Consider the following 13,257-nt stretch of genomic DNA (forward strand, 5'->3'; position numbering starts at 1 on the left):
AGTTACATCAGGATATTAGTGAGTCTATGCGAATGTTCTTTCCAATTTACTGTATAATCACATTGGCTGCCCGTGGGGGATATCCATTGTTGCCCAACATAAAATAGTAAGCTAATTTCAGCATGGATAGATGCAATGTGTAACATGCTGCAAGTCACTTTTTGAAGTTCTCTCGATATTTACAGACCTGTAGACCATTTCTGATAAAATCCAATTACTGAACCTCTGCTGGGCCCTGCAGCAAGCTGTTCAGACACATGAAACACTCCTCTTGTTACCAAAGCCCTTCCTCGTTGCTCTCAAGACCAGAAATCCTACCTTCCAAACTTCCAGGCAAAACACAATTACAGCGAGAGTGCTCCTTCTTCTCCAGGGGCAGGAAAACATTTCTAATTAGTGGCATTTTTATTCAAATCACTTTAGTTGTTGTCTTGGTGCTACTCTGTGTCACTGGTGTAGGCGAAGCCTTTGAAACCATCGCCCCCAGCTGTTACCACTTCTGGCGAGGACCTGCCTGAGTCTCGGTGCCTTGCCGGTGCCGGTGCCAGCTCCTGCATTTACTGGCCGGAAGGCTTTCTCTGGCCTTTAGAACGCACTTGGACCCTGGCCTGTCAGACCGGAACCACCAGAGAATTCATGCCCCACAGATGCAGCCCTCAAAAACTCATGCAAGTTAGTCTATACTATCCCGGCCTCCTCCCTTCTCTGCCAGGATATCATTTCTTATTTTCTCTTTTGCTTGTTTATTTACAATGGTCCAGAGTTTCCCCAATGGGCTAAAGCTCGCTCCAGTCACCCACAGGGGTAGCTGGCTTGCTGATGCACATTGCCGGCTCCCCGTCTTCCTCGCTCACACACATCCCCACTTCCCTCCTGGTATTTCTTGGCATCATCAAGATAAAGTACTCATAATCAAATTCTTGTCTCAGTGCCTGTTTCTGGGGACTCCTAACCCAGACAACCAGGAAGTGTGAGTCCCGTTGCTACAAAAACAAGGGGAAAATAAACATTCAGTGAACAATAAACCCAAAAGTAAAAATTAAAGCTGGAGAACATTACCTAATTCTAGTTCGAACTCAATCACTGGGTCCCTTGGATAAAACTAAGGCTTATTTTCCCCACCACAATGAGATTAGTTCAGATGATGGTGAAGGTTTTCTTCCAGCGCTAATACACTTTTTATTTAATGATGATGAAAAAATGTCCCTTAGAATCATGAAATTATGGGACTGGGAAGAAAATGTTTTCCGAAGAGTGTTGCCATAAGGTAGGCACTGAAAATTATCATGTTGAGCTCCGGTCTCCCAATTCTCTCATAACCGGTGTAATGATTCCATTTCCTTCAAACTTCATATTCCAGGTAAGGCTTGAGACAGGCCCGTCAGGTATGCTTATTAAGTAAATAAGCCAACCAGGGAGCTCACCTCGCTGCCAGCCCTGACTCAGAGAGTCTTGGGAAGCCAAGCAAATGGAACATTTCTTTATTCATTTCTATTCTGCTCACTCCCATCAACGCTATCGGTGTGATCACAGCTAATAGTTATTAGCTCTGAAGGGGAAAACTTTCTGAAACTTATTTATCCACCACTGTTGAATCGAAACGATCATTTTTCCAAGAACGAAGAGTTACATGTTAGAGCATTAACTGTAATGGCAACTGGAATGGGAATCGGAGATTAGGGGAGAATAGGAGAAATGGTGTTCTCCGTCCCAGTCGTTTTGTTAAGAAGAGTTGTGTTCTTGTTCTCTCGCTCATGAATGGCCAGGTGTGGAATTTCTCAACAAAATGCATCTTTTCTGTTCCTTCTATCATAGAATTTCTGGAGATAAATTCTCAAAGGTACCTCAACTGAGTCATTTTCTTTTTTTTTTTTTTTTTTTTTTTTGCATTTTTCTGAAGCTGGAAACCGGGAGAGACAGTCAGACAGACTCCCACATGCGCCCGACCGGGATCCACCCGGCACGCCCACCATGGGGCGACGCTCTGCCCACCAGGGGGCGATGCTCTGCCCATCCTGGGCGTCGCCATGTTGCGACCAGAGCCACTCTAGCGCCTGAGGCAGAGGCCACAGAGCCATCCCCAGCGCCCGGGCCATCTTTGCTCCAATGGAGCCTTGGCTACGGGAGGGGAAGAGAGAGACAGAGAGGAAGGCGCGGCGGAGGGGTGGAGAAGCAAATGGGCGCTTCTCCTGTGTGCCCTGGCCAGGATCGAACCCGGGTCCTCCACACGCTAGGCCGATGCTCTACCACTGAGCCAACCGGCCAGGGCAACTGAGTCATTTTCAAGTCTTAGCTCTGTTTCTCTCTCCCTCCCTCCCTCCTTCCCTCTCTTTCTCTCTTTCTCTTCAAAAACGGGTTCTCCAGTATTTCCTATCCCAGCAACTAGCACCAGCATGCCTCTAATAAGTGCTCATGTCAGAAATACGATAACTCACCCCCTCAACTAAACATGCAATCTTACCCTTAGATTGTTATCATCATTACCTCTCAATGATCACAACTGTCCCCTCCTCTCCGCTCCCATCACCGCCACCCTGGCTTGCCAGGACTACTGTCACCTTTTCTACAAATGATTACAGTCAGTCTTTAACTGGCTGCAATGTGGAGAAAACTGTGTGTGGGGGAAGCCCAATTTTATTTTCTCTGATTTCCCCGGTATCAAATCCTATTACTCAAGCTACAACTGAAAATCTTTTAATGCTTCCAGTGACGTTAGGATAAAGATCATGGTACTTAAATCCAATATGGCGAACTCCCACCAAACCTAACCTCCAGCCTCGATGCTTCAACTGTAGTGATGTCCTACTCGTTCGCATCCGGGGCCGTGCACCCTTTCCCACAGGAGTCTTGGACATCCTTTTTTTCTACGTGCAATGCCCATCCCTCAATCTCTTGGTTGGACGATGTCTCAGCTAATTCCTAGTCATTATGCATATCTTACTTCAAGAGTCTCTATGCCAGAAAGACCCTCCCAAATCATCTATGCCAGATTATTCAAAAGAAAAGAGTCCTAGGAGAGTAACAAGAGAGTTGGCAAATAATGACCATGTCCCTGGTTCACTGATGGAGGCTGCCTACACCACTATCAAGAGGTTTCTGAGACACCGTGTGTCTCCAGCAGGGAAGAGTTGAGTCAGTGATCACTCATGTCCCCGCAGTTGAGGAAAAGTGTATGTTTTGCAGTAGATGTACTGAATTATCTGCCCTTTCCTCCTCAGACACTAGAGATTTTGTTTCTTTTATACAACAAGAGAGACCACGCCTAGAACAATATCTGAGGTGCATTTTAATCATTCTCTCAAGTATTCTTAATGGGAGGTACCATGCAATAGACAAATAACCACACATCTTGCAGTCTCGCATGCTGGTTCTAATTCTCAGCTCCACAGATTACCTACATGCATGATATCTGGACATTTTTTCAACTTCTTTAAAATCCATAAAATGAGGATGTATTTGGTACCAAATGACAGGGGAGTTGGTTGTTTCATGCATAGGAATCACCATACCTTGTATATAATAAGCACTCAGTGACTGTGACCAGCTTTCTGAGTGGTGCTGAAAATCAGAATGTAAATTCAAATGGAAGCATCATGCTCAGATTCTCAACCAGTGCAGGAAAGTCACTTACTCTGGGCAAATTTTGGAGGATTGTCATTAACATCAGTAAGGGTCACTGTCAGTGTCGTGGTCCCAGACAGGCCACCAGAGTGTCCACCCATATCTTTGGCTTGAATAACGACCAGGTACTCCTCCTTGGCTTCTCTATCCATGTTGGGAAGGGCAGTCTTTATAATTGCTGACAGAGAAAAAAAAATAGAAGAATGACTTAGAGGTAGACAGCTTATTAAAAAATAAATGTGTGAATCTCTCTCCCACATGCATGCGCGCGCGCACACACACAGACACACACAGAAATACAAGTCCCCACTCAGATAGTTTTCTGTTTTGACATTTAACTGGTGTGCATTTGTGATGCCAACACATTGCAAAAAAAAGATTGTAGTTACAGACAGCAGTGAATAACTTGCAAAAATTCATTTCATAGTGATTTTTTTTTCTAACTTGCAAAAATACATATACATTAGAAAGTAAACTGAATGGCACACTCCAGCCTGCCAGATGAAAGTGTAAATCATAACATAGCCTCATCTTCCCAGGAAAACCCTGGAAGTGGAAGAATCCTACAATTGATCACAGACTCCGATTCCGCTGTAAGAGGAGAAAACGCACAAACAGCTGGAAGGCTCTAGGCCAAAGAGAAATTATTCTGAAGCTCACAAATACATTAGATCAGAATGAAGTAAATGCATTATTAGAATCAAGTCAGATGACTAAAACACCCATCAGAATTAATATATGCAAGTGTCGAAATCCTAAGTTACCTTTTAACTACATTGATATCTTCATTGTTTAGTTACATCTATTGTAAAAGAAATAAATACTTGAGAATAATCAAAAGGTACAGAAAAGAGAAAACAGGGCAAAACATAAACTCATACGGAATTACAAAAATCAACAGTGTTAAAATGTCAGTTATTTTTTCTTCTGATATATTTCCAGGGTGTTATTAATCTGCCTCTTGATGTTTCACTGGTAATTTAATTTTCCTGTGAAGGATTCAAAATTTGCATGGATCCTGAACTTATTTTGAAACTGCATTTAATCCTCCCCCTACCCTTATAGTCCTTTTCAGAGATAAACATTGCTAACATATATGTATAATTCTAAAGCCATTCCTTGAATATGCATACAAATGTGCATGTGTGTATATAAACATTTAACCACAAATATGATCATGATACAGGCAATGTTCTGGGAGTTTATTCACACAATAGACATCTTTGAGATATTTTCTTGAGGTCCAACTCAATATTCTTATAGGTGCACCACTGTTCATTTATGAATTTACTCTGAGTAACTTAGTCCCATGCTAATGGACATTGCAGTAATGACATTTTTTCCATTTCAAAGAATAATAAGATATCTCTTATGAGACTATGTTTTGTCTGTGTCCTGCATTTTTACTTAAATCTATGTCATATCATACCCCTACTCATATTGCTAAAACCCCGTAAGAAAATAACATTGTGACTAGCTTAGTATATTCCTATTGAATGGATGTGTGTTATACCTCTGGTCCACATGAAAAAACACTGTCCAGATGAAAGATAATTCCCCCTTACTTCTAACCCAGGGACATCAAAGCTGCTTAGTTCAAAGTGCGGATGAGCCGCCCTCTTGGCCACTTCTGAAGTTGTAATTCTGTTTTGTTTTGTGTTGGACTCATATGCTCTAATTAAATTATCTGCCTGGGAAAGGTCTGTGAGGAGTTCAAGTCCCTGAGTCATTTGAGTAGCAGGCGAGGCGCGAGAGAGCCCAGGGAAATCTAACCCAGCCCGGCAGCGGGCAGGCTCTGGGAAGAGCTATGCGTTTCCATGCACTTCCCTAGACCTCGACACGACTGCTATAATCAGAGCCTCCCATCCAGGGAGCACAGACTCGGATACACACTTCTCTGTAAACGCTGATGGTAACAATAATATCATTACAACCATTTGCTTCAGGATTGATCGTATCATAATATGACTCCATCTACCACACTTATGTGGTTATAAATAAAAACAGAAAAAAAGAAAAATAAAAGAAATAAAGCAACTACTCAGATTTGGGTCACGGTGAGGCATTGTTGAGGGGAAAATAAACATATGAGCAAAAAAAATAAAAAAAGCAAGACAAATGACTGCAGGAGCTCATTCATTATCGTCATGATGAGGTACTAATAGAGTCGCTCTGCTACGGATGTACGCTTTCGTAACTCAGCCTATCTTCATTATGAGCCCAATTCCAGTAGAAAGGGTTTAGAAAATTGTTTTATTCCCATGATGGTTACATGAGTGCCTGTGAAGTTCAGGGTACTGTGAATGAAAGCCATACGCCGGACTTTGAAATTTGACGTGGAGTTTCTAATAATCAGAGGAAACCGATATAACCCCTCAAGGAAGGCAAGCCACTCTTTTCAAAGAAGTTCTCTCTTGGTTAGTTCAGCAGAAGAGTTTTTGCAATATCCTCCATCAGAGAAGATTGGTACTATTCTCATGGTTTTTATAATATAGTGTGTGTGTCAATTAAAAAAAAACACACAACAAGCCTGTGATGTCTCTCAGTCGGTTGGGATTCAAACAGTGTTGAGGCTCAGTTGAAGACAGCATACTTGGATCGGTGCTGAGTTCTATCAGAGTAGGAGCAAAGCGTCACGATGGAGGTGGGTGTCTAGATGGGACCTGAAGAGCCGCCTGGGTCTGCATCTGTTCCAGATGTTCACGCTCTTTACCACCGAGGTATACAGCCTCCGCTATCTAAGATGCATACCTATTAACAAGGGTCAAACCATGCTGTTTCTCTCCCCGGTTTTCCTTCCCAATCAGAAGGAATCTAATGTTTATCCGGATGGTGGTTAGAGTGCTGAACATTCTCTAACTGCTCCTACAGATACACTCACCAGCTCTCTCTCTGCCCCTGCTCTTGGCATGGGAAAGTGTTCTTTATGGATGGCCTCAATTACTTTCTGGCTTTATATAGGATTCAACCAAGAAACATTACCTAGGATGGCAATTTTTTTAAATTGAATTTAGTAGAATAACGCCGGTTAACATAATTATATAGGTTTCAGGTGTCCAAGTCTACAGCACATCTCTGTACACTGTATTGTGTGTTCACACCTCCCCTCAAGTCAAGTCAAGTCTTTCTAGGATAGCGATTTTCAATCCGTGTGCTGCAAGAATTTTTAAAATATGCAACACTTGACTATTTAGTCAGAGCACTGACCTCTTTTCCCTTAGACAGTCAAACAAAAATATAAAAACAGCCATCACAATAGCCTTTCGTTGTGAACACTCTGTCTTGAACCATAAATGAACTGGTCATATAATAGAGTTGCATCTTATTGTCATTCTGTATAATAAACTTCCATCTGACTGGTTAATTCTTGATACTAGAAATCCTTATATACAAGTACGGGCAACTGATTTTTAAAGAAGTCAGTTTGGAACAAGAAGAGTAGGTAATTGTTATTCTTTTTTTTTTTTTTGCAAATTAATCAGAATCACACCTTTTTTTTTAGATTGGTAAAAAAAAACATAATACGTTTTTTATGTATGCAATATAGAATTTTAGTAATTAGTTTATGTGAGCCATGAGATTAAAAAAAAAAAAAGGGTGAAAAATAAAGCCCTGGGTAATTGTGACAATAAAGTAGGTGAGGTTCTCTACACCCCCCCAGATACCTCAATCCCGTGTTTGACACTCTACGGGTATTATCTTGGGATTCTGCTAGAGCAAAACTCGAGTGTTCAATCGCTGCCTCCTCCAATTGCTCTTCCAAGCCAACGGATGATAGTGGCACTTCCTCGCTAACTTGGGATACTTCACTGTCCCTTGATGGTCTCCAATTGGCCATCCTCTGGTCCACTGTTCCTCTGTTAAACTCCCCTCCATCACTGCTTCCTATCAGAATCCTTTCAGTATGGTTAGGATACCGGTTCCTCATCCCAGTGTCCAGCATGGTTCCAGCAAGCCCTTCTTCCACTGACATCTACAGCGGAAAAGGACTTCAGGGAGGAACACAGGGCTGTCCCAACCCCCCCCCCCCCCTGTAGATTAGCAGGGCAGGCATGTGTCTCCTTGTCTGTGGAACTGAGAATAACACCTAGTCACTTAAGTTAGTTGCTCAAAATGACCCAGCTGGGAAGCTGCACACTTGGGAGTCTCCACACGTCCTCTTTCCTTACACAACATTGGGAGTCGCTTACCCGGTCTCTAAGGCAAGCGGGGAGTCTCTCCAAGGTCTCGGGAGGGCGCGCGGCGCTCTTAATTGGCTTCAGTGCAAACTATACAGTGCGCAGTTCTTGCTTTGTCTGAGCCCCTGCCTCTGGTCTCAACCTTACAACTAGCAGTAACTCATTAGAACACCCAAGACAGACTCTCTGGAACATTTCCTTCCACGCTGTGGCTGTACAGGCAGGAAAGGAAAGACACACAAGTGCCCTTAGCCTTCCTCTTTTCTCTTCCCATCGGGTAGGGGCATACCCATAACCTGGCACTTCACATTGTTTTTATTCCTATTGAAAAGGCAGATCAACTCACTTGAATAAATATCGCAAGATATTGATAGGGTCCTAATATATAAGTCTGAAAGCTGCCTGACCACTTCTCTCTATTTCTCCCTAAATTATCTCCTCTGGCTCACATATTCCCCCCAAGCGCAAGGATCTTCAGGCTGTTTCTTTAGTAGAGGAGAGAACTTCCATATTAAAAACATTATATATATATATATATATATACACACACACACACACACACACACACACACACAGTATATATATTGTTTGGTATTAAATACCAGCCAACACAGAGCAGAAAATATAGTAATCAGGACGTTTTCCCTGTCACATCTGAGAAATCAAAAATTTAACCCATGATTACAAAAAAAAAAGGGTTGATAAAATGCTCAATGAAGTGGTATTTTTAGCCAATTTCAACTATGATTTTTAAAAGGCAGAGAGGAGCTCCCCATATACTTTTGTGCCAGAATAAACAAATTTAAAACATATAAAACATATTTTGATGGTGCTAATTAAAAATAGCTTCCCATTGCCCAAGATATGAATTGTGTCCCCATTTTTCATAGTTGTGGTCAAGCAAAAGCAGTGCCCACGTCCCCGCACATGCGTACGGCGACACGTCCTCAACACCCAGCAGCACGTCCAGAAGCTGAGACATTCGGTTGCAACTTCCGTTACACCAGCTTGCCAGCCAGTTCGGGTTTTCAATTTCCAGCAAGTGTGACAACCGTCTTTCTCCTGGCGCAGTTGGTAACATTCGTTGATGGACGTATTTGCGACACTTCAGAATGCGAGTTGGAGTTGATTTGATAAAAAAGAGCACACCTATCACCTCTGACTTCTGTAACTTCCCAACTCAGCAACGGTTGCGGGGTTTAGACTGAGACCCTTCACTATTTACCTTCGGGTAAATCACAGAACATCCTTGGGACACACTTTTTATTTATTTATGTATGTATTTATTTATTAAATGGGAGGCTCTAATATGTGGAGAAGGGAAAAGAAATAACACAATTGGTGTTGAGGAGACTGAGGCGGTCCTGGTAGATTTTCAATAACATTAACTGCCAAGTCGATTCAGAAAAACAATTGTAAACAAACGCATTTTAGAAGAGTTTCCCTGGCACTTTTTTTTGAAAATCTAATCAGAAAATGCAATTGATGAGGACAGTACATTCTCCATGAAGTTAATTCATTGAAACCAGCCCTGGGGAGTGGAGATGGGAAGGCGGGGCAATCACGGTGAACGCTGATGGGAGGAGTTAAGACTGGGAAGCCGGGACTATCTGGCTCTGAAGCTGGCACTTACTAGCCTCCGGGGAATACACTGTGGCTAGAACTGTGAAGTAGGTAGCTGGGTGATGACTGATGATCGCCAGATGGAGAGAGAGAGCTGGATAGATGGATGACAGGTGGGCGATAGATTGGTCTGTATTTGGAGAGACTAGATCTCTCATATATTCCTGGTGCTTCATTCTCCTGTATTTAAAAGACATAGTTTTAATCTTAAATTGATTCAATCAAATGGAGGTTTCTCTAGTGCAGAAGTTTAAAAATTTAAATCCTAGACTGGCCTAAGTTCTTCTGAGCGCTAAGCAGCTGCTCCACATGTCTCATCATTCGGAGAGTACTTCTGATTAGAATCCTGTCTCAGACATCACAAAAACTTAAAACTTGTGTGTGTTTGTTCTTTCCATTGTCTTTGGTGTTATCATTTGAGAAGCATTCTGTATCCGTCACGAAGGCTTCTTTTTATAATTTCTGTGCTGTTGCCAGATTGAGCGGCTCCATGAGAGAGGCGAGGCAATGCTGATTAAGTCCTTTGTCATCCTGAAGGCTGATTACTGTAATTCACTCTTTGTGGGCCCCCCAGATTGTGCCATTTGGAGATTGCAGTTGATAGAAAATGCTGTGCTAGACTCCTCCTTTGAATAAAATCTGTTGAACGTATTATCCTGGTTGTGAAAACACTAGCTTTGTCATTCCTCATAACTGATGCATTTTCAAAGTGTGTTGACTACCTTACTATCTGTGAAAGGGGTCTGTTACTGATAAGATTCAGTGGCAGCAATTCACTAGTGATAAGTCTGTCTTGGGGCCATAGGCTGCACCTACACCTTCTGCTAACCATGGGGTCTGTATACAGGCTGCCAGGTATGAGGAGTAAAGGATATATACCCAGAGATGCTTCAACACATACTCACCTTACCGCTGAATAATAGCGGCAATATAATAACTTCAGTCATGCCAAATGTGCACGAGTATATCCCAAAGCAGTGACACATTAGAAAACTGTTCAGCCTCCACAGGGTACAAAAAACTCCTGCACTTCCCTTTCTTCATGACGAACTATGAATTAGGTAGAGGGTAATTATTGATGATAGGTAGCTAGGCAGATAGATAGATAGATAGATAGATAGATAGATAGATAGATAGATGATAGAAAAATAGACTGACAGGCACAGATGGGTGATAGAATTGTCTGTATTTGGAGAAACTAAATTTCTCATTTATTCCTGGTTCTTTTGTAAAAATATAACGATATATTTGGAAAGTTAATGGGATAAATGTATCAGTTATCAAGGCTTTTTTATACATTTTGACTTGGTATTTTCAAAACTATGAACTTATTCCACGGAAATTATAAATTTCCCTTTGTCACTTTTTTTCTTACACCGTATTATTCACTTTCTGCATGTATTCTTAAAAGGCAAGCAATTCAAATATGTACCAATAGGTCAATATTAATTGAGCACTTAAGGTCATATAGATCAAAGGCATGTAATATTAAAGTGACACCTCTCCATCCATATTGATGTGAATAAAATTTAGGTATTAATTCTGTGTAATAATCAAAAGAGACTTACTTTATTTTTTAAATATTTCTAAGAAGTTTTCCACTTCCTAGAAATATTTCTTTAAAAAAATTTTTTTTTATTCATTTTAGAGAGGAGAGAGAAAGGGAGAGAGAGAGGAGAGAGAGACAGAGAGAGAAGGTGGGGAGGAGCTGGAAGCATCAACTCCCATATGTGCTCTTGACCAGGCAAGCCCAGGGTTTCGAACTGGAGACCTCAGCATTTCCAGGTTGACGCTTTATCCACTGCGCCACCACAGGTCAAGCTAGACTTACTTTAAACATTGCTAACAAAGTTTACGTTCGGCGAAGGTTTAAGACACAAGCGTCCCTCACTAGCTTCAGAGAGGCAGGCCTCTGCAGCAAGACGCAGGTAGCAAAAACAAATATGTGGTTTTGCCTCCAAATACCTACATACTGTGTGCCCACGGCAATCTTTCACTACAACACCCTGCACAACCCATGGCTCTTTCAAAGTTGAGAGTTAATGGATGTACGATATTGGATTCGTTTCAGTTGTACACCATAATGCTGTGATATTTGGATGCACAGGGATTGCTCACCACAGTAAGATGCTTACCCTTCTCCAGACTTTCCTGGCACGGTGGCGCCTCCACCACTTTGTATGGCAGACACAGCCTAGACCACCCCGGCCTTCCCTGGGCCTCTTAGAATTCCATTTGTGTTTCAAGTCTAGCTCGGTTGTTTCAGAGGCCAAGGCGCCCTCCCGGGTAGAACCAATTCCTCCCTTCCTTCCTGTCGTAAGCACCTTTGCTAGGAGCTGGCATTTACTTCTCTGTCTGTTCTCCATTTCACCCCTCCCCCTATGCTTTCAATCTGTGGACAATTGAAGTCAATTTCTGTGGACAAGGACCTGCATGCCCAGAACCAAACCAAATCTCTGGCATATAACAGGTACTCATCAAAAGTCAGAGAGAAGATGATACAAAGGAAAAGACAGAAGGTTGGAGGGAGCGCGTGAGGGTGGAGAAAGAAAGGCAGAAAAAAAATAGTAACAGAGTTTTTCCTAGCTGCTTTGGGGATGCTGCACTGTAGCATTGCAAGCGCTGGATACATAGTGCCACGTCTACGAGGACCAGAGACACTCAGATACAATTAGAACGTCACAGGGCCGCTAAGTGGGGAAGAAGGTGTCAAGATTTGAACCTAAGTCACAGAGCCTTCACGGCTCAAGAAAGGCCCGAGGCCTATTCTATACCCTATTAAGCTCATCCCAGTTTTCCAGAGAAAGGGCATAACACTTCGATGAATGCCGGTAAGGTGAGCATGTTTTATAGATTAAAGAACCCAGGGGTTCTTATCGTTTCTCTAAATATTTTACCCATTTCAAAACTGGCATTTGAGTTATTTGCTAAATGCATCAGTATACATCTATAGTACAACGTTCTAATATTTTAGATAATCTCAGCATTACTCCAAAAAGCAGGAAGGGGGGGTAAAGCTGATGAGTGCTGTAACATTTCATGAACTAAATTAATTGAGGGTCAATTCATAGAAAAACAATTGCTTTCATCCGCATGCTTGACCAATGAAATGTTATTTTTCCCGTTCCATTATGATTTGTTTCTCTTGGCATATATACAGATACGGCATCCACATGGTCCTAAAATAATTTATAGAGAAAATTAGCTGAGAATGTATTATTAGACACATATTAGGGGCTTGGATTATGGTCCAGCCAGAGAAAGGTCTCAGGCCATGTTCCATAGACTGTGACAAGCAAAACCCCCAATCTGAGCCTCTAGAATCTTCGTTATAAATATTAGTGAAATTATCTACTCTCCTTTGGCCAGAAAGATCTCCGTGTTAGTGCTTCGTAAGGTATTGTTCCAACAATCTCCTCCTGTGTGACCACAGCATCTCAACATGGGTCTGCTTGACAGACATAACTTCTTTCATACTGATTTTCGATATATTTAACTCTATGTGACCTGCCCTGTTGTGTTTGAAAACTGTTGCCTGCCAGCAGTAGATTTGAAAGCTTTAACTTAGACCATGAAGATCTGTCTCAAAGTGTGTAAACTGCTTCATTCCATGTGAATTTCCTGTCTCATAATGCAGTATATCATCGGAGTAAATAACTATGACTTCTTCCTCACCACACTGTGTGGATCACATGCATGTCTGTGCCCATACCCACAAGGAAGGACATGTAAAAGAGTTGTAAGTGGGTTAACAACTGTGCCCTGTCTCTATAGCTCTGCACACACTGTGCATGGTGACCTCGTTGTGTGGACTGTCACTTCTGTGTCCCTTGGA

At 42.1% G+C, this 13,257-nt stretch overlaps 1 protein-coding gene across 1 annotated transcript in view; it reads right to left on the reverse strand.

Annotated features, from left to right (window-relative positions):
• Positions 1-13,257, reverse strand: part of CDH8 (cadherin 8) — a 354,528-nt gene that overhangs the window by 150,853 nt on the left and 190,418 nt on the right. Inside the window, exon 5 of the mRNA XM_066349106.1 lies at positions 3,632-3,799. Coding sequence (XP_066205203.1) covers positions 3,632-3,799 — 168 coding nt within the window. The remainder of the gene's footprint in view (positions 1-3,631; positions 3,800-13,257) is intronic.

The sequence above is a fragment of the Saccopteryx leptura genome, chromosome 9 (genome assembly GCF_036850995.1).
Source record: "Saccopteryx leptura isolate mSacLep1 chromosome 9, mSacLep1_pri_phased_curated, whole genome shotgun sequence".
Taxonomy (NCBI): domain Eukaryota; kingdom Metazoa; phylum Chordata; class Mammalia; order Chiroptera; family Emballonuridae; genus Saccopteryx; species Saccopteryx leptura.